This window comes from Manis pentadactyla, chromosome 9 (genome assembly GCF_030020395.1).
Source record: "Manis pentadactyla isolate mManPen7 chromosome 9, mManPen7.hap1, whole genome shotgun sequence".
Taxonomy (NCBI): Eukaryota; Metazoa; Chordata; class Mammalia; order Pholidota; family Manidae; genus Manis; species Manis pentadactyla.
Window position 1 is genome coordinate 63,206,062 of NC_080027.1, and position 22,535 is coordinate 63,228,596.

The following is a 22,535-nucleotide window of genomic DNA, read 5'->3' on the forward strand; positions in this document are numbered from 1 at the left end:
GTATGTGATCTTATTTCTCTCTCTGGCTTCTTTTAGCAGTCTGTCCTTATCCTTGATCTTTCCCATTTTAATTACTGTGTGTCTTGGTGGTGTCTTCCTTGGGTCCCTTGTGTTGGGAGATCTGTGGATCTCCATGGCATGAGAGACTATCTCCTTCCCCAGATTGGGGAAGTTTTCAGCAACTACCTCCTCAAAGACACTTTCTATCCCTTTCTCTCTCTCTCTTCTTTTTCTGGTATCCCTATAATGCGAATATTGTTCTGCTTAGATTGGTCACGCAGTTCTCTCCATATTCTTTTATTATTAGTGATTTTTTTTCTCTCTGTGCCTCAGCTTCTTTGTATTCCTCTTCTCTAGTTTCTATTTCATTTATTGTCTCCTCCACCATATCCAACCTGCTTTTAATACCCTCTATCGTGTTCTTAACGATTGGATCTCTCACCTGAATTCATTCCTGAGTTCTTCTATGTCTTTCTGTACCACCATTAGAATGTTGATGATTTTTATTTTGAACTCCCTTTCAGGAAGAGTCACGAGGTCCATATCATTTAAATCTTTCTCGGGAATTGCATTAACAATTTTACTCTGGACAAGGTTCCTTTGTATATTGCGCCCTCTAGTGTCCACAAGCTCTATTTTAGAGCTGCTCAGCCCCTGAATCAATGTCGGGGGTCACAGGGGAGCCATACTGGTGCCTGGGGGGAGGAAAGAGCTGTTCCCCGCCTCCTGTCTCCTGTGCCTGTCTCCACTGCCTGAGTCAGTGGGCCGGGCACACAGGTATATTTTTGTCCCAGAGCAGCTGGATATGGATCCCTGCTTTCCACAAGCAGCCAGAATCCCAATCTCCCCAGAAACTCTGCCTGTATTAACTTTCCAACCCAGTAGTCATGCTAGTATCATGAAAGCACCGTGAAATGTAGGTTTGTGCTCTCAGCACAGATCTCCAGAGCTAGGTATTCAGCAGTCCCAGGCCTTCCACTCCCTCCCTGCTCCCTTTCTCTTCCTCCCACCAGTGAGCTGGGGTGGGGAAGGGGCTCGGTTCCTACGGAGCCACAGCTCTGGTACTTTATCCCGTTTGGTGAGGTCTGCTCTTTTCTCCAAGTTTGTGCAGCCTGACGCTGTCCTCTTTCCTGTTGCTCTCTCAGGATTAGTTGTGCCAATTAAATTTTCTAATTGTATCCAGTTTTAGGAGGAAGCCTCTGTCTCTCCTCTCCCACCACCATCTTTAATCCCTTTCATCCTAAGTAGTATCTTTTTATCTTTGCATCTCTTCACTCTTTATCCCTCTACCCCATGATAACTTCTTCAGGACACCTCTCCCTTCTTTTTCTAGATTTCTTAAAGTAAAAATAGACCATTTGTTTGTTTAACAATATTCTCTGGGCCCATCTTTACACATCCAAATTGTTAAAGTATTTTGCCAGAAAAGTTGTAGTCACATATTCATTCCTTTCCCCTCTACTATCTTTTGCAAAAATATTTGCAATCATACTTCAAGAAAGTTGATAATATCTCCAATTTTCAATTATGAAAACGGAACACTAAGATATTAATGAAACAGCCCAATTTACATGACTAGTTAGTGGCCAGTCAGTATAATCAGAGCTCTGTGCATGTGTGCAATATTTCAGACTAAACCCTGTATCAAATACACCCTACAGGACCACCATTCTTAAAAATACCATATAAAAAAACACACAAGAGCTTATTGGTTGTTCTGAAGACCCAGGAAACTTCTTCTTATCTCTCATTGTCTAGATCTCTCACATGATATGGCCATTGTCTTGTTGCAGAGGAGACTGAGAAATTGTGTGTGTACCATTTGCAACCTCTAATTTGGATAGGCTCTTGCAGTAAGAGAAGAAGGAAGGAAATGGCCAACCAATTATATCTAGCGCATTCTGGAAGGATAAAAAGATGAGTTTCTATTTTGGCATATTCTAGAAGAATGAAAAGAAGAGTTTAACTGGTTGTAATGGGTCTAAACATCATTCCAGGAGAAAAAAAATGAAATATGACACAGAGTTATAAGAGTACAAAGTATTAAGGAAATGGAATAAAATATATTTTAATTATCATAAAGAATATATGGAAGGAAACTATCTGGGAAATGAAGCTGAAGAGAGTTAAACCTACTTGTTTGCAATTATATCTACATTTTTTAGCTGTCATATACCTATTCATACTTAGTACAAAAGTAGCCTTTATCTTAAATTATAAATTGAGGGATTCTATTTCAAAATTTCAAGTAATCATAGGAAAACTTTCTAGATATAATCCTTCTTTGCTGATAGAGTCCCACTATATCATAAGTATTTGGTACAGCTGATTACTGATAAATAGGAATGCACACAGCCTTCCATGGTACCTTCACTCTTAGTTCAAATACAGCCATATTTATATTTGCGAACCTTCAAAGCCATCCGAAGGGAATAACCAAGAATTGTGGGGAGAACATAGTGGTTCTTTCTTTTCACCAGCAATGCGCATATGGAGAGGAGCTGTGTATTCAATAGTTGCTCTGGTGTCTGCCTCTCTCAGCTGTTGGTTTATCAGATCCTTCGAACATGAGAAGTTTAAGTAAATAGGAGCCATGATCCAGTTCTCTTGTTATATGTCCCTACCTTGGGATGTAATAGTAATTTACTCCTTTGGGTGAGAGGGTTTCTTTTTGTTTCCAGGTTAACTTATGGTTATCTTTTGCTGGGATCAGACTCGCTTAACTTCTACTAGGCCTCTGCCAGTGTTTTCTAGAGTGAAAGTAAAAATCAGTGGTCTGAGATTTCTGAACCACTGTGAATTCCTGAAAGGAAACATTTAATTTAAATGAAAGGTGGTGATTTTGTTATTCTTAAGATGCCTTTGGAGTTTCCCCTCTGGAGAATCAGAGATACCATGCAAACCTTAGAGCTTTCCCCCTCTTTGCTTTAGAACGTCTGACTACATGCAATATGCAGAATGGCAGGATCTGAAACCACTCAGCATAAGAGGCTTGCATATCAATGTACCTCCTATCAGTCAGAGACATCAAGCAAAAGATTCATTTCATGCATCAAACAGAATGCAAAGCTCTGGATTCCTCTACTCGGAGTGAAATGTATTTCTGTATAGATACATGAAGTTAACAAAAACTTTGCACATCAATTGAGTATTGGCAAGTATATTTTTCTCTGTGATTAATGGTCTCACATTCCATGCCAATGCTATTATAAGACCTTCTGAAATTTTCTACTACTTTTTGAAAAGTAGCCTAGCCATCCTTTCTCTGGTATGGATTTCTTTAATCACAAACGATTTCTACTACCAGTTAGGAGGAACAACCCATCTATTCACCACCACTGAACTTAATTAGTGTTATTAACATAAATTATCACAAATAATTGCAATTATGTATTTGTGTCTATGTACTTTAATTAAGAGCTCCATGAAGGCAGGCAGTATGTTTTAGCTATTTCTGGTTTTCAGACAAAGCTCAAAAACTAGGTTTAAAAAAAAGAAATCACAGTAAGTGTGCTTAATTTGCTTAAATAAAGAAGTAATGCTAGTATTTATTGAGGGGGGTGGTGGAGCAAATAAAATAGTTTCATACCCTTTAAGGGCAAGCTAGAATTTAAACTACATACACACGCGCGTGTGCGCACACACACACACACACACACACATATATATATATGTTCTTTTTTTTTTCTTCCTGGTTAATTAGGGTTGTTAACTTCTTTCACAATGATTATTAAACAGCATACATTCTTTTCCAGTGGGAGCAGCAGTAAGGGAAACCTTTCCACTGTGTGACCACTTAAACGAGCTAGGACAAAGTGGCACCAGTGTCTCTTCTCCGTGGATAGACCCCCCCTGCATATCATAAACTTCTAAACTTTCTACAGAGATGAGAACCTTTCTGAAACTACATTGACACAATATTCGTAAACATTTTTGCACCTTTTAGGCTTCAGATTGTCAGTGACTCCAAGAATCATCTTATCTCAGAATTTTGTAAAATTTTATATATTTTTTAATTAATTGCCTGCTGTGGGTTCAAAAGCTTTATATAAGTTTCTCCATTTAACACATAACAATCTGGGTAAACTCAGTGTTAGTGTTGCAGTATTGTTTGCATTTTATAGATAAGGATGAGAGAATTTAAGTCATTTTCCTACACATTTAAAATTGAACTTGTCAATCCAGCTCTTACTAAAAAACTGTTCTTCCTATGACTTCTTTCTCATTGAAAGTTTGTGTCCAATAGTTGCCTAACCCAGAAACATGGCATCATTAATAACTTATAGCTTCCTACTCTTACCCATAGCACACACACAGACAAAATTAATTTTGAAAAATATTATGTATTATTGATACAATTTTGCATGTTTTGCTGAAATCAGTCCAAGATTCCCTGTCTCCACTGCTTTTAATCTAATTTAATCTGCCACAACATTGTCCCTAATTTATTGCCATGGTAACTCCCTTGATGGCCTCCCTTTCTCCAGGGTTTTCCTCCTCCCGTTCACTCCCCAGTTTTCAGCTAGGGAAATCTTCCCAAACATAAATCCGACCATGTCACCACCTGCTTAACACCCTTACTTTTTAATACTTACCCTTGTTTTCAAAACTGCCCAGATTTCTAACCCTCGCTTAAGAATCTTGCATACTTTTGCTCATGCTTTCCAAATCCTCATTTGAGCAGGAAATTTCTTACCCCCACTAAGAACTCCAAACCTTCAGATATTTATGCACTTTTAAAAAATGCAATAAGCCCATTTTCATTAGTATTTACACATGCTTTCCCCTTTCGTATAATTAATTTCTACTTATCTTTCAATGTACATCTTATATGCTTTATATAACTTTTCCCAGGAAATCTTCCCTGGATTAATGTCTCTCCTATATGCTCCAATTTAGTCATCTTAACCTTCCCTATCAGTTATAGTCCTAAACTGCACTGGTGATTATCTCTTTCTTGTCTATATTCCCTGTCCTGCACACACAGTGGTCATAACATGTGAACACACACACACACAGACACATGCTACATTCACATTCATTCCTTGCATAGGATCTTGGAGTGGTAGCTTGATCATTGTGAGCCCAATTCTTCATATTTGCAAAATGATCATTATAATACCTGTCTTATCTTTTTGCAAAAAGACTGGGCTGGATGAGAAAAATGAAAGCACATGTATGCATTGTGGATAAAGTGAAGGTTCCTATGGTCAGGATTCTCACCTGGCCCTGGTCGGCTACCTCACTACACAAATGCGTGGACAATATGTTGTTATTGACTCTATATAAAGAGCTCCACTCAGTGTTCTGTGAGAAATGGCGGTACAGCTGCAAAGCTGCAGGAGAGCAGAGATGAAACTGGAGTGGCAGCAGTGCTGAGGACAGAAGCAGAGACCAGCTGTCAGGGTCTGGGGGTTACCTTTGAGGTTTTGGGGCAACACAAGGAGCAAAGAAGGAAGTGGGAGTTGTCATGGAGGGTGCTCAAACAGGCCACTTTCTTCTGCACAAAGCTATGCTTCTTATACTGCTATACTGCTAATTCATGGTTACATAAGTGTTTTAAGATGTGCATGCATGTGGCTTTCATAGCCAGGCATCTGGCCTTCAAGGCCCTTATCTAGCTTCTTTCCCAGGGGTACAACAGGTTTCTCAAGGCCAGATTTATCTGGGGTGAAGCAGCAGACAGCTGTCCTCATAGAATAGTATGGGAAGTGGGGGAGGAGGCCTTCCCTACACCAGCTTGCTGTGTACAGACTTGCTCTGAGTAGACGTGATTCTAGTGATTGACCTGCTACCGTGGAAATAAAGTTGAGTATAACTCACCCCAAGAAAGTTCTACTATCATTTATTTGGTCACATTGAATCCAGTGAACTTGCCCATGGCTGAAACCCATTGGCATGACAGCATATACATATGATACTGAGACTAGTAAGTCTTTTATGTTGTTAACAAGTCTGTTCAAATTTTACTGTAATACTGTATTTATTGGTTGATTTTTATAGATATTTTGTTTCATACCTCTTGCAGTAGTAGAGATCCTTAGACATGTTTGGAAAGCAATGCCTTTTCAATTATTTTCCTTCCCTACAAACTAAGGATGAAACGAAGTCCCTACATTCTCTTCTGGCTTTACCACCAAGCTTCTCTCTCCAGTGTCAGACCCTGTCTATGACTACATTGGTTTAAATCATATCTCTTGCTATAAAACTTCAAGGAAAAGACTTTGGAAAAATTGTGGTGAAATAATGGAAAATAACTGTTTTCCAAGAGGTACCTGATGAACTATGTTTACATGTGCAAGATGTACAATATTATTCTGAAGTCTCTCTGTAGGCTAGATAGTCCTCCTTGCACAATGACACCTTCGTTATAAAACATTTGTTTTCAATTTTCCCCTTTTAGATAAAAACATTAAAAAAAACCTTAGTAACTAAGGTTCAATTAATCTGGCTTTTGCTTTCCATACAAGGGCTAGTGTGTCTGAATCTAAGCGGAAGCATTTGTGGGCTCTCATGCCTTTTCTTTCTGTGTTAGACAGGACCATGAAGAGCTAGAAAAGCAGCTGAAAGAAGTCTTTAAGGAGCGAAGCACCATCCTCCGACAGTTTACAAAGACATCAAGAGAACTTGATGGAATTAAAATCAACCTTAAGGTGAGATGAAGACTTATTTCCCAGCAGCAAAGGATGAGGAATCACTTGTGTTTTCTTGGTGGATTAACATATGAAGCTTTTTGCATACTTTACCAATTTTGAATATGTTTCTGGGCTTGTCCATGGGAATTATTATTTATTACTATATTAACTTTGAAAAGAAAGATAATTTGATGTGCAGTCTGGGAATCTGTGGTTTATAAATTGAGGAATGAGAAAACTGTGTTCTTGGCAAAGCCATCCATTTTGCACAGCATCTAAGATCAATTTGACCCCTTTGCTTTTTATATTATAAAATGATGAAAAGTAGTTATGATTAAGAGTTAAATGAATGTGTGAATGGTCCCTAAAAGATAATTTTGAATTCCACAACAGATAATTCTGAGGATTCTTTAATAAGCCTCATTACTAACATGGGTAAATGCCTTAGAAAGGAGAGTGTCATCAGTGAAAATGTATTGTCAGTGAAATCTCAATCAAAAACCAAAGACAAAATCTGTATTTGATAAGAATAATTTTCTGAAATACCTGGTAATATATTTTAATATTTGGTTTCCACATTGTATTTATTGAGTACATAGTGTCTACTGAAAGCTTTGACTGTATTATAGAATTTAATTTTCATAATATATTGTATCTATGAGTGAAGGGAAAATGGAAATACCTATGGCCAGGGTCCTCACTTGACCCTAAACTACTTGATGATGTAAATGCCTATTGCTTGGCTAATGCTTCCAGACCCATAGACAATAATCTATTATTGACTGAGTCAATATATAGAGAGCTCTGCCCAGTGCTCTGGGGGAGGCAGAGATGTGGAGAATTATAGACCTGAAGACTGCTGGATGCAGACATGATTCTAGTGCTTGACCTACCACCATGAAAGTAAAGCTAGGTATAAACCCTTTTACCTTAAAAACATTCTGCTGTCATTTCTTGGCCTCACCAAATCCATAGTGAACTAGCCCAGAGCTGAAATACTCAAGCAAGACAATGAGGTAGATACTATTATTGTGATTTTTCTTGTTACTAATGAGGAATCATGCTTAGAGATGATAAGTTAATTTGAATGTCAGGGAAGCCAGAGTTTAAATGCAGGCAGTCTGGCTCTAGACCCTGTTAGTTATTGCACTGAACCACATGGAGTCACTGCTGTCCTTAGCTTTCTCTTCCCATGAGGGTGATGATAATGATGGTGAGCGTGTCAGTAAACATTATGGCTTACTGATTGAACATGGTCAAGGTCTTGTGGTTGGTACTCCTTCTAAAATTTCAATTTAGTTTTTCACCTGACAATAATGCCATGATTACTATTATTTTCATTTTGTAGATGAGACAGCAGAGTTAGAGAAAGGTTAAGAAACTATCAAGAGCACAGGGAGTTAGGCAGCATACCTGGTATATAACACCAAGTTCTTGTTGCAGAAGTTTTGTTGTATCTTGAGATCATGAAAATAAAAGCAAAAGCATCACCCACACCCCAGAGGACACAGAGACAGATGGTGGGATGATAATACAGGAATAACAGTGCTATGATGGAAGCATGTATAGAGCATTAGGGGAGCACTGACTAGGTTAAAAGAAGGTCAAGTTGATTTCCATAAGAAGTTGATCCAGATCCACACCTTAATAAGTAGGAATTCGCCAGTTATATGAGACTGCAAAGAATATTTGAGATATCTGCACTTTCTCAGAAGCATGGAACACCTGGCACTTTGAGAGTATTTCAAGCATCTGGTGAAGTACCCATAAGCGGCCAGTGTTCACAGTATCCCCAGGACAATCAGGGTCTTCATACCAGGAACCTAAGATGCCTAATTACAGCCTAGAAAATTGCATGATAGAAATGTATAATTTCATGGAGTTACATTTTTTGAAAGGGTAACAATCCTACCACTTAATGTAGCTGCAATTTTTTAAATGCCTTTTGTTTATTTTGTACCAACCATTGTGGAAAGTGTTTTTTCATTTATCTTATTAAATCCTTTAGCAACCTCTCTACAAAATTAAAATAATGTCATATTTGTTGTAAAATGAGAAAATAAGAATCAAAAAGGCTCAGGAATTGTCCAGTCATACATCTAATAAATGGTGTTTCTGGGTTTCAAATTTAGTGTATAACTATATAGTCCATTGTATTTATGTGTGCATATTATATATACATATATATATATTCTATATATATATATTTTTTTTTTTTTCCCCAATGGGATTGCATGAAAACAAGGGCTTTGAAAGTCTTATTCATCTTTGTAACCATCATACCCGGATGGGATGGTAATATGTCAATCAAACATTATGTTGCTTAATTAGCAGGTATATCAAACCTTGGTATCCTTAAAGGAACTAATAATATTTTCCAAGAAGTATATCCTACTTTCCTGGACATTGCTGGGTAAATAAAAATAAAGTACACTCCAGCTCCTCTAATTGGATACACCTTGTTGACCTCCATCTGCATAGCTACCCTTTTCATTTCTGCATCCCATGTTATTTTTCCTTGGAGGTTGGGTAGGTTGTTTTGTTTTCAGTTTCTTTAATTTTAAATCTTGAGGACAATCCCCTACCTTTTTAATCTTGGTTTCCTGAAGAATGCAGAGTACAGAAGATGGCCGATAAATGAATATGCATATTTTTATTGCACTTTTCACTAAGCGCTTTTATGCATCTAATTTCTCCTATGAGTTTTCCAATAACTGTCTAGAGATGGCTCTTCAAAATTCTCATCCTTGTTTTTCACCTAAGGAAGTTACGGGGAGTTTTATGACTTGCCCTCAGTCATATGACCATGATACACTTTGACCAGTAAATCCCATGATTGGTGCTCCCTACCCTGCACACACACACACTTCAATTCCCAACCTGCTTTCTTTGTATTTTATGTAAACGTGTTCTTTTCAGATAAGTAGAGTACCTTCACTTCCTATAGTGAAACTATTCACTATTGAATAATGAAGCTATTCTTTCCAGATAAACAGAGGTCACTTCCTAATAGTGATCTTAATCAGTAATCAGTTATTTTAGGAAAAAGTTTCTCTTATGCAGTTCAGCCCACCCATATCCCTATTAGAATGCTTCGCTTACTGTATGAAAAGTATCTATTTTTATCATTAGACTGGAAAAATTGGTAAAGGAAGACATGCTCCCTTTGCACATGTCTTTGCATAATTTGTGATAGATATTTGTTAAATAATTATTAAGTAAACAAAGTATTTGCTATTCTCTATGATCAATTCCCTCCCTGTCACAATTTTTCTTCCTACAAACAATATTATTAACTCTCAGTTTCAACTTTCAGTATCAGGAAAGATAGGGTGCCCTAAAGTTAAATACTTTATTGAGTATAAATAAGAAAGTTCTTAGGGAAGGCTTAATGGGACAGATTCTTTAATAAGAAAAGCTCAGTGGGCTTTTCTGTTTGAAGTCATGGTCTGTGAATGCTGAATTTGCCAGAATAAATAAACACTAGTGACTAGATGGTATATTTCCCCCCTTTTATACCCTATCTATATAGACCAATCACAATTTTATATGACCCTAGTTTTTCTGTGTGTTCTAACGCATTACTGAATAATAGACAAGAGCAAACAGGTATACTCTTTCTGGCTGCTTTGATATTGAATTGTGTTATTTCTTAGCTTATTCAGGGAGGCCTTTCTGTTCCCTTGTATTTATAGAAACTACACCAGAGCTGGTTAACATGTTTACAGAGAACATAGTATAAGTTCAATTGAGGAGCCAAATATATATTTTGTTTTCACTTATAAATAGACCTAGGTATTTAGAGAGTCTTTTTCTCTTCATTGAACTTCTAAAGGCTGAGATTCAGCTCATTTATTTTTACCCACTGTGCAACACATGCACTCCTTGGTGTCATAAATTCCTGTGTACATCCTTAGAGGCATGAGGACCATCAGGACCTCATTTGCACATTCTTGTTCCAGGAACATTCTTGTTCTAGGGCATAAGTGCAGTCACACCTTGTGACATACAGGCAAGAGTAAAGTGACCCTCAATTTATCACGTGAATAAAATTTCTTTTTCCCACTTTTCTTATCAGACTTTGAGAAATGATGAAAAATCGGCCAAAACAGATGTTCAGAAGCTTCTGGAAATAGGTCAGAAACAAAGGTAAAACTATGTTTTCATTTTCTCAGTTCTTTTTTTTCTTTTCCATAGTGTCAAAGAAACTTCATTCAGAAACTTCACAAAAATCAGTTAATTCTAAATGCATTAATTTATTTTTCTTACTTATCCTTGAATGTATGAGAATCTTGTTCTAATGAAGATTCTTCTATAGTAAATCCAGGGTGGGGCTTGAGAATCTGCATCTCTAACAAGTTCTCTGGCAACAACGATTCTGACACTGCTTATCTACAGATCACAGTTTGAGTGTTTATGGATCTGTATTCGTTTCCTCTATTATCTTAGTAGAATGGACCCTGATAAATTTGCCCATCAGGAAACAGGTCCAATAATTTTGACTTCAGTGGGCCCATTCTAATAGTATCAAAACTTGGTCATGGTGATAATGGTGGGGGTGGTAAGGAATGGGGTAATCTTATTAACAATTTCAACAGAATTAGTACAATGTTATTAGTGTTTGTTTATCTTTGAAGAAGTGTATTATGACATAGATTTCTATGCAGTATAAAAAGCTGTATGATTTGAAATCGCTTTCCAAAGGGAAACAAAGTTACTTTAAGGTAGAAACAAGTTAGCCTTTGTTATATCTTTGCTAGAGGTTCTGCCAGATGTTGTGTATAGTAGTCTCCCTTACCCCCAGGTTCACTTACTGCAGTGTCAGTCACCCATGGGACCTGTGGTCAGGGAATAGATGATTCTAATCCTTGTACTGATTCATCATCACAAGGTCAAGAGTAGCCTGATGCTATGCCACAGTGCCCACATTGTTCACCTCACTTCATCTCATCACGTAGGCTGTTGTCATCTCACATTACAAGAAGGGTGAATACAGTACAAGATATTTTGAAAGACAGAGAGACCACGTTCATATAACTTTTATTACAGTAGATTGTTATAATTTGTTCCACTTTTTTATTAGTTATTGTTAATCTCTTCCTTCTCTTCCTGTGCCTAATTTATAAATTAAACTTTGTCACAGGAATGTATGTACATATAGGAAAAAACATAGTATATGTAGGATTGTATACTCTCTGTGGTTTTAGATATCAACTGGGGGTCTTGTAACATAATCATCACTAAGTGGGAACTATTGCAGATATTTCTTATTTAACTGTACAATTGCCTTATACAGACTGTTATTTCCTTTTAATAGACAGAAACTGTTGCTAAAAGTGCTTAAATGATTTGCTGAGCATTGTGTTCATTGGAATTTGCTATGCTGTGTCTTATCCAGTATCCATGCCCTTTCATGTTAGTTCACTGATCACAAAGCAAAGAGCTGTTAAAAAAGTTTACACACACTATATTGTGTAGTCCCTGCGCACCATCTTGTATCTTCACTGTCCTCACCAACTGATCCAGAAACCTCTCATTGACATATGTTTGTGTTGAATTGATGACATGTTAAAAATATCATGTTGAGTGTCTTATAGTGACTCTTTTTATTTTTTAATGAAATTAATATTTCTTGAACATGAAATTTTCTTCAAAGTCCATTATACAAATAACTGGTATAAAGTATTGATCTGAACATGTTTCCAAAAGTGCATCATTGTAAATGATTTCATTGGTTTGAAATAAGCCATCTCTTAAAGCACCTATATTCAATATTGAACAAGTATTTGTGGTTCATTGAGTTAATGTTGGAGAATTATAGACAGCATTTTGAATAGAAGTAACTAGTCAAAATAGACCAAGAGATACTGAAAATTATTATTTTTTGTGGAACATTCCACGGTGGGAAAGGATAATAAACAAAAATATAAAAATAGAAATGACCTCAGCACAATGTATGTGCAACACCACTGGGAAGGTTGCAGTGACAGAAGAAGACAGAGTGAGTTAGGGAAAACCAGAAAATAAAGATGCCTGTGTAGACTGGAATCAGAGACACTTTTAAAAGTTGATCCAGAGTAGACTCCAGGCTCAAACTTAGAGAACCCATTTTAGGTAGCTTTGTAGGAGAATGATACAAGTTAAAGAAGTATTTTAGGAAAATATTTTGCGAACATTGTTCAGGGTTAAAAGAGACATAGACCAGATGGAGGAAAGATAGCTTAGAGAAGAGGACAGGGAGATCTCAGCAATGAGGACCGTGGAGTGAAAGAAAAAGAACAATAAAGGCTCCTTTCTTCATTGCAAAGGAGACACAGGTGAAGAGACCGTCTTATATATGATATGTAGACAGGACCATCTGTACCTTTGGTTTGCTAATACTGTCCTAAATTATACTTGGTTATTTCTACTTAACACAAAATATCTAGGTAAACCAGGGACAGCATAGTTAGGTTTAGTAAGAATTCCAGATCTTCATCCCACACATTTGGTATGGTATACAAACTACCACATGATGAACTGAGTCTTTCAATGAAAGGACTAAATGGAAGAGATATTTTGGTATTGAGATTTCAAATTTTACCCAGAATTGGAAAGCTTGCTTAAGATGCATAATCTATATAGTGTACACAGTTAAGGTCAGAACAGAAAAAATCAATAAATTCTAACAATAGGTAATTTCTAAAAAGGATCTGACATTTGCTGTACTAATGTTTACTGTCTACTTAGAGATATATAAAAATCCTGGTTATCTGAATGTGAAATAGGCTATGTATCTTGATTAAAAAATAAGAGATATTAGTAGACAGTAAGAGGAAAAATATCATCTGAGAATACAAAATATTAACTGGTTGCAAATTTAGATGTGTTATCTGAGTCTGAAAGAGTATAATTTATAGATGTCATTTGGCTACACAGTCAGCTCCCAAAAACCCCTTGTCTTCTCAGATCCTTGCCACTTGGCTCTCACCCACAGGAGTGGCTCCTAGATGGCATGCTGCTTTTTGTGACTGATCTCTGGCCACAGTTAATAGGCTCAGAGGTGACCACTAAAACAAAACTAAGTTAGAATTTCCATCGTGAAACTGTGATCAAGGGACAACTAATTAGTCTCAAACTCAGAGGATATGGGGTGGCCATATACAGCCATGTGGAGACAGCAGAGCGCCTTTCTGTCAAGACAGACAGAGAAAGGAGTGTGTGTGTGTGTCTGTGTGTCTGTGTGTGTGGTATGTGTGTGTATGAGAAAGAGAACACAAAAGTTGTGTTGACTTGAGTGTTACACCTTCAGAAATATTTAGATAGCCTAAATAATATTCACAGAAGAGTTTCTAGGTTGATGGAGAGAGTTTTCAACCACACTATGTGAGGAGTGAGAGTAAGTAACCACAAAAATACTGACTCTGGAGGATAGGAGAGTGCCTTGAGGAGTCTGAAAGAGTGTCTTGAGGGAAAAAAGCAGTAAAACACTTTATTCTCTATGGCGGTTGGTGGGTGGACATTCTAGAATGAAGTTTTGGACTCTGCATACTAAAAGATTTTACAGTATAGTGTTCTGTGAAAAAGAAAAAAAAAAAGAATAATACCTGGGACCATGGCAAGTTACCATAAAAGTTGGTAAACATTTTAAAAAAATGTCTTGCTCTAGAGTGATTTGGGTGAGTGTATTTTAATATTTACAATTTGGGATGGAAGTTATGTGAAATATCTGTCTTTTAAAATCCCTTATAACCTTAAAATCCTGTGCTAATAAGTACTCAGCATCTGAGCAACCTATCCCAGGTGTCACGGGAGCCTTCACTTCTTTAAAGCTTCAGTTGAGTACCAAATAGGACCTTGGAGTAGCTCAGCCTAGTTTGGGAAAATCCCAGGGGTGGTCCACCAACTAAATCAGGAATCATCTCTCAAAGGAGTATAACTTAACCTAAGTTTTCAAGCCCAGTATCTAGGGTCACCTCCAGCATGAGAGCAGTGAGAAAATACAGGAATAAACATGGAAGACAAAAGAGGAGATGGAGAGGTTCAGAAGATGCAAAAGGCCTGCTTTACCATTCTGTCTGATAACTTTCCTTGCCATGAAAGATGTGGAATTTTCTGCCTTATCTAATTTTTGTTAACAGCTTTCACAGTTTATTTTTGTCATACTTCCTACATTGCCTACAAATATCAGTATGTGGGAATTTCTGAATATATATATATATATATACTAATATTTAAAATGTATCATTTAAAAAATAAAAATGTTAATATTGAAATCCAAAATTAATATTAAGTAATAATTATAACAATTTTCTGTATTTTCTATCAGTTGGAAATATAATAGTTTGATTGTATTTTAATTCAGTACTTTTGAAGATTTGAGTGTTAAGGGAGAGCACATAGCACATAGATAGCATTTAGACCTTTCCTTCCTTCCTTCCTTTTTTCTTTTCCCTCCTTCCTTCCTTTCTCTTTCAATAGGGGTAGTAAAATGATTCTGTGAAGTTTCAATACATAGGCTCTGGAACACAATCTCATATATATATATAAAACCATTATATTATCTTGTATTATATTATGCCACAAATGATCTCTGTGGAAAACATCAGAAACAGTAATGGAAGTCCAGATTTTAAATGTGTGTATATGAAATGATTCTGGTAAATGAAACCTGTTTGAGGTAGCAAATGGAAGCTGAGACTTAAAATCCACTATAAGCAAAAGCATGTTATAAGCCTCACTCAAGCAAGCATAAATCATCTAAGAACCAAAGTGACTATAATTGCATTATAACTTGATCCAATTACATTTAGCTTTGACAAAATGCAAATTGATTGCTATAATCATACAGCCTTTCATTGATATTCCTGAATCAAGACTGATCTAAGAGCTTCTAGAGTAGGATATCTGGGGAAACCTAAATGAAAGGACAGCTTGCTGCTGCATAGGATGTGGTCATCAGAGAATGACCACAGGGACTCGAGTGGCATTGATGATTGGGACAATGCGGTCATATTAGTGACTGATTTATAGGCATTGAGCTAAGCATTTACCTACATGACATCATCAGGACCTCACCACAGACCTGAGGGAGCACTATCACTGTGCTCACTTAATAGATGAAGAACATGAGAATGAGAGAGGTTCCCCCACCCCCAGTCTCCGTGTTGTAGTCACACCCAAGTTCCAGGGGCAGTCTTCATGCACTGGACCTGGCATTCTATATTAGTTTGGATGCTGGTAAGACTAGAAAAGATTTCCATTTGGTTGTTGATGCTACTTTGAAGAAGTTTATCCTCTGGCCAAAATTGACACACACACACACATACACACACACGCACACTCATACATTAATTCTTATCTGATTCCTGAACTTCTTGAAATGGTATCTTAGTTGATAAAATGAAAGCACAGAAAGATAGTATGACTTGTCATAAAGGACCAAATTCTAAACCCTCAAGGGGAATGACACCTATGGAAGTACTTATATTTTTAGCAAGTGAGACAGGGTCCATGTATGTTAGTAAGCTTGAACACAGGGTATATGGACTTCTTTTATTATTCCCAATAAATGAGGCAGCCCTCAAGTTACAAATACGTCTCTTTTCTCTTTGTTTTTACAAAATGTCTCAGACCTTATAAAGGATGTCTAAAGCACAATGCTTTGGAATTAATCTATTAGGAACATCCAAAGGGAAGTGTAATTTTATCTTATCAGCAAGTCTGTGGTAACTTTTTTCTAATCGCCACGTTCACACCCTGGCATGCTGTCTCTAAAATTAGCTTTTCAACTCTAATTATTATATTGATTTAACACATTATACAGCTCACAGGTGATTTACACAGTGGGATTCTTTATAGGGCACAATAGCAAGGTACTTTCCTTAAAATATAGCTTGTTTTTAGTACTTGCATGGGAAGATTTCAGAATCCTGAAATACATCCTGTATACTTAACTGTGTCCTTATTCAATTCTATTTATCTGTTTCCCAAATGTATGTAGATAGGAAAATCTCCTTTCATAACCTACATAGGAAATAACAGAATTATTATTAAGTCTCTTTTTTGTTCTCTATTTTCTATTAACCTAGAGAACAAATGAAGTCTCTCCAGGAGGTCCTGCAAAATCAACTTAAAGAAACATCTGAGAAAGCAGAAAAACAGCAGGCTACTGTAAGTGCGCTTCTTTTTGTGTCCTTTGCTTTGGGGCTGGGAAATTGTTAATTTTTCTCCAAAACCACTATGGAACAAACACACTTGTGGAAAAAAAATGAAAATACAATAAAAAATGCAGTCACCAAGATCATAAAAGTACTTCGTCAGCATTCATTATAAGAAAATGTATTATACTGATTCTTAGGCGTCTTCTAATTTCCCACCCTGATTTGTGGATGAAAATCTGAGGGCAAGAGTCAGACAAGAGTGTTGGTGTCAGGTCCCACATCAGGGGCTCTTGAGTTGTGGGATGACCTGAAACTAAGTTAAATATACAGATCCCTAAACCATACCAACTGAATAGGAATCTCTCAAGGGCAGGGCCATACAATCTATTTAGTCAACTCCACAGATGATTCTGATACACTCCAAAGTTTAAGAATCCAACTTCCTTCCAGATTTTCTCTCTCAAAATGATGTTCCCTCGACCCCTAAGTTTCAGTTCTAATAACTAGCATGACTGTAGTCAGGAGGGCTGCTGCCCTCGATGGCAGTGCTGACAACTGGGTTTCTCTACCTTATTCCCCATGCCCACCATAGGTTCCATATATGGGGATTGGACATTTTATCTTGCTTCCAGGACCTGAGTCTGTTTTCAAATATAGTGTGTGAACATTTGACTCAGCCTGTGAGTGGTCCTAATTGCAATCCCATTTTTGTTTTGACAACCACATTTAATCTTTCATTTTTTCCTAGCTTGGCCACAAATGATGCAAGTTAGAGTAGAAATAAGGGCTCACACATACTGTTTTCTCAGATCCTCACAATAAAATACACACTACTGGCTTCTTTTGTTTTTGATTTTACATTTTACTGCAAACGAATAACTCAAAAAGGTAAGTTTCTTGCTTGTATTTACACAGTTAGTAGTTGGAGGAGCTAAGGCATGAACCTGTCATTATTCCGTTGTGTTATGCCAGTATACTATGTTTAAAAAGAAGGAAGCCATACCTTCTGAGAGTGCACAAAGTTAGAATATCCAAGTGTGGGAATGTCATGGACAAAGGATGCATAGTTGGAAAGAGGAAGGAGGCAATACTGGCCGAGACACCCTTGCCGCTCTTCTCCATACTGGTAGTGTCTTCCTTATGGCCAACATTGAATCTTGAGGAAGAGTTTCCCTCACTCTCGCCAAAATACTCTACTAAACCAGAAACTGCCTAAATGGATGCGCAACTGAGCCTGTGCTCCAGAATGAGAGTTTTCTCGGTTTAATTCTGTATTTAAATTCCTAGTAGGTCATCTGCTAGCTCTGTGGATTTGAGCAAGCTCTTCAACATCTGCAAGTTTTCTTGATTGCAAAATTCTGGGGATGATTCAAATTAAAATAAAAAACATGATTTCCCTTAAATCATATCTGACAAATAGTAGATAGTAAGCACTAAGCTGGTGTCATTTCCCTTCTTTATCTCCTTTGCTTTACAATTTCGTCTCTACCACTTCTTAGCTGAGTAAATATAAGGAAGTTATTTTATATCTCTGAGGCTCTTTTATTATAGAAAACATGTCAGTTTTACATACAAAACAGTTTAGTTTGTGATTACATGTGGCTTCATTACATACGCATGATTGACTAAATCGTTGGTCATCGGTTATTGAACTTAATGTCTAGCTCTCTCCCGTCCTCAGACTGAGTTCCCATCCTCTAATCACATGCTTCGTTCTCCTGGTAACCAACCCCATCCTTAGGTGCAGTCCAAAACACTTAGGGAATTCCAGGGTTTTAAGGAGCTATGAGCCAGGAACTCTGGATGAAGACCGAAATAATATTATTATAAGTCACAATATTATGACCAATTATCATCATCATATCATTACTATTACATTATACCTTTACAATCATGTAACCCCTTTATTATCTATTAATATCATTATAAAAATTATCAGGAATTGGAGAAGAATGAGAATATGAAAAAAAGGAAAATTAAAATAACATATACCATTGTTCATAACTTATGACGATCTATCTTCTCAATTACCTATATTGCTGTTCAAAATAATTCCGTTATGCAATTAATGATACCATGCCATGAGTTGCCAATATCTGCTCTTAAAAGCTGACCATACTGTTTGAGACTGAGTTCAGGTTCTCAGAAAATGAGAAAATGGGAAACTTTTTTTTAATGGGAATCAGACATTTTACCTATTAACTGTCAAGGGCAAACATGACTTCTTTTTCACTGTTATTAATAACTACTAGATAACTGAGGTGACCTTTTTACCATTGGCTTACATTTTCTTAATTGAAGACTGACTTTTATTTTTGTTTGCTATTGTCAATTTTAAAAGCTAATCTAAAAGTCATATGTCTGTATATAAAATTATTATATAGGTATATGAAAATGTATATGCACGTATATAGATATGTTGTGTGTGAGTGTGTGTGTGGTATAACTAAGTGATATGAAGTAATATCAGAAATTGTGCTTCACCCTTCTCTTGAAGTTAACAAATTATACACCTGTTCTAATCTGACGACAAAGTAAGAAAATGTATGTGTTATAGAAAGAGCTCACAGTGGGGACTAAGACTTCTAAATGACCAACTTCAAAGGTAGTTCTACCAGTGATGGCCTAAGGTGGAAGTGAAAAGGGACTACTTTGGTCTTTGGTCTTTCCTATGAGAAGACATAAAAGGAGATGAGAGAATGGGAAACGAAGAATAGAAGAGAGTAAATTTCAGACAACTTTAGAGTCCAAAGCTCTGTTTCTCCAGAAGGAGCCTCTCCTTATGTAGTTGTAGGCCCCTTAAAAGAATTATCAACTTCTTATTTTGGACTAGAAGCTGATAAAAACTTTATTTAATCCATGAAAATACACTCTAGACTTTTAATGATCCCCCAGGCAAATGAACATTAGTCTAGGACATAGACAGCTTTTCTGTTCCTACACAGACCAATGCCCATTCTTTCACCTAATATTGGATAACTCAACGAGAAATCTCTGGAACGCTCCACAGGGCAGAGCACTTGTCTTTTGGGTTCCCTCCCTGACTTCCATGGACTTAGTGCCTTTTCACGTGAGACACTCTTCTATGCCTTTTACAATAGTATATGCAGACCCATCACTACTGTATTATTTGTGTTATTTTTGCCTCTTTATGTCTTCTATTCGAGTAAAGAAAGAGTGGATACAATTTTATAAATTTGCTGTTAAAAACAAGATTTTTTTGACAGTATATCTTCTTAACACCCAAAAATACCAATTTAACAAAAAAGGAATGCAGTCATCATTAATAATGTTCTTCAAGTATTTTACAAGTTGGTAGCTTACAATAATGTATTCAGAAAACAAATATACCAAAACAAAATATCAAAGAAGTTCACTTTAGAGCCACTCATCTAGAAAACTAGTTAAATAAATTACATATTCAGTTGTTTTCCAATTTCTTTTTTAGTAGAAGCTACATCCTGTTACAGAGCATTGTAGAAATGTATTTCAGTCACATCCAGTACACATACTCATATGCAAGCATATTCACCTCTCTATCATCTGAGAAAAAAGATTGTGTTATGTGTCTTTCTGATGGGTGATATACTCTCAAACTTCTGATCTGTTTCTTCAATGGTAGCCTTCATTTCCCACATTTTTATATTCAAAATGTATGAAAAATGGCCATGTTTGACACTGTGATTTTATCAGAGGCATATAACTTATATATACATCTGACAAATACTTGTTAGCCTCTTACCAAGAACTAGGAATTCTAGAATAAACCATCTCCTTTTTGTCACCCATCATCATCAGAAGCACATATGAAATGCATATTTGTGGAATAACTCTCTCAATGCCTCTAGATGACATGCTGCTGATACTGTTAATTCCTTCTTCCCAAATCAACCTTTGAAAAACTATATATGTTAGGGGCAAATATGACCAAAGGACTGACAAAATAAACAAGCAGAAAACCCAAAGAATTAAATCATGAGTAACTCCTGGGAAGACAGGTGATTCATGAGAATAGGTGAATTGTGGTAGGGAGGGGAGTTGCCTTTGGTTGTGATAGATGGCAATAGTAAGATGCAGGAGAGGGTAGGCTGAAGGGCATCTCTTCATTCTGCTCTTCTGCTTTTCCCCACTCTTCCTTGAGAGTGTCACCTCCCTCTCCAGCCTGGGTCAGCTACAATATCTCAGGTCTCTGGTGTCATTATGGCAACATCATTGCAATACAAAAGCCCTGCTGAAATGAAGATTCCTATACATAATACCACCCAAAGTAACCAATAACCCAAAGAGAAAATAATCTAAGAAGCAAAAATAGCAGGATATTGGAGGTATGAGATACAGAGATATTAAAAAGAAAAACTACACATTGGACCACACGTGCACTCTGAAGCAGATTTATCAGACTAGATGAACTAGAATTTAAGTTAAACATGTTAGATACACCCAAGGAGATAAGGAAGATATTAACAATGCACAGGAAGGACAAGAAACTTTCCAGTGTTCAGGGAAGTAAGGACAGACTTTTTTTCCCCCCTAAAAAATAGGGGGAAATAAAAACTTTTTTTAAAAAACCTAGTTGGAAATACTAAATAGAGACAATACTCAATTACCTAAAATAAAGAATACAGAAGTTTTTATAGCTACTTTTCAAAGATGAGTTAATTCCTAACATAGTCAAATATTTTCTGGAAAATAAGAGCAAAACCTCTCATCTCATTTTATGAGCATGTGCATTTATGATTCCAAAAGCAATTAATGACAATATGTATAAATAACCTAATAGATATTTTCACTAATGAATGTAGATTCAAAAATGCTATATAAGTAAATTCAAGAGTATATTAACAAAATAACAGGATCAATGAATGCATACATCTGTGACTGAAATACATAATACTTATCTCTTCTGGGGAATGTGTTCTATGTTTTGAATTGAATGCCTGATATGGTCTAATTCAGAGTCCAGAAAAAGATGACAGCAACTTTGACAAATATGGTAATAATGTATATTTATTAAAACTATGATTATTTTTCTTTTTTAATGTACATCTGGTGAAATCTAGGACAAGACAGATTTCATATTACTGGAATCACCTCTTCCTAATTTTGGTAGACTCAAACAAAATGCTTTGTGCCTTTTCTCTATTTGAAGATCTAGGTTAGTTATCAAATTAATAAGTATTTTTAAACATCTCTATTGTAAATAATTCAATAATTATTTTCTCTGCTAGAAAGACTATATTTGGTGTAATTGAAGGTTGGATGAGAGGGGATTACAATAATTTGAGATTATAATAATCTCAAAAATAAAGGGAAAATTAGATTTCATTTTTCAAATATGCTATTTCAGTTTTAAGAGCTTATGCTCTCAATAATCTTATATGCTGCTCTTGATCACATATGTAAATACTGTGCCTTTTTCCATAAAAATGGCAGATTGTATATTTTATGCAAAAATGTTGCAAATAACCACATCACCTGATAAGTCCTTGTTAAAATGTTATGAAACTTAAAGGTGATATTGCTTTTAATCACAAAAATATAAAAGAAGATAAACTTGTGAAAAATTAAATTGAGAAAGCAATAAAGCTGGCTTTACCTAGTTTTGTTTCAAAATACTTTTTATGAATATTTGATCATTGCTTATCCCTAACAGACAGTAGAATAACAGATCTTTCAAACCTGTATTTCTCATGAAAACCCTAACAGATAGTAAGGAATAATGAACTTTCAAGTGTAACCAGAATAATTAAAGATATTA

The 22,535-nt window shown here is 36.3% G+C and overlaps 1 protein-coding gene across 3 annotated transcripts in view; it reads left to right on the forward strand.

The window, feature by feature from the left end:
- Positions 1–22,535, forward strand: part of LUZP2 (leucine zipper protein 2) — a 493,734-nt gene that overhangs the window by 206,672 nt on the left and 264,527 nt on the right. For 2 of the 3 annotated variants that reach the window (XM_057507481.1, XM_036932720.2), the window contains 3 exons: positions 6,536–6,653; positions 10,714–10,784; positions 16,706–16,787. In XM_057507481.1, coding sequence (XP_057363464.1) covers positions 16,713–16,787 — 75 coding nt within the window. In that variant the 5' untranslated portion in view covers positions 6,536–6,653; positions 10,714–10,784; positions 16,706–16,712. The remainder of the gene's footprint in view (positions 1–6,535; positions 6,654–10,713; positions 10,785–16,705; positions 16,788–22,535) is intronic. The other variant, XM_036932721.2, reaches the window with a different exon arrangement.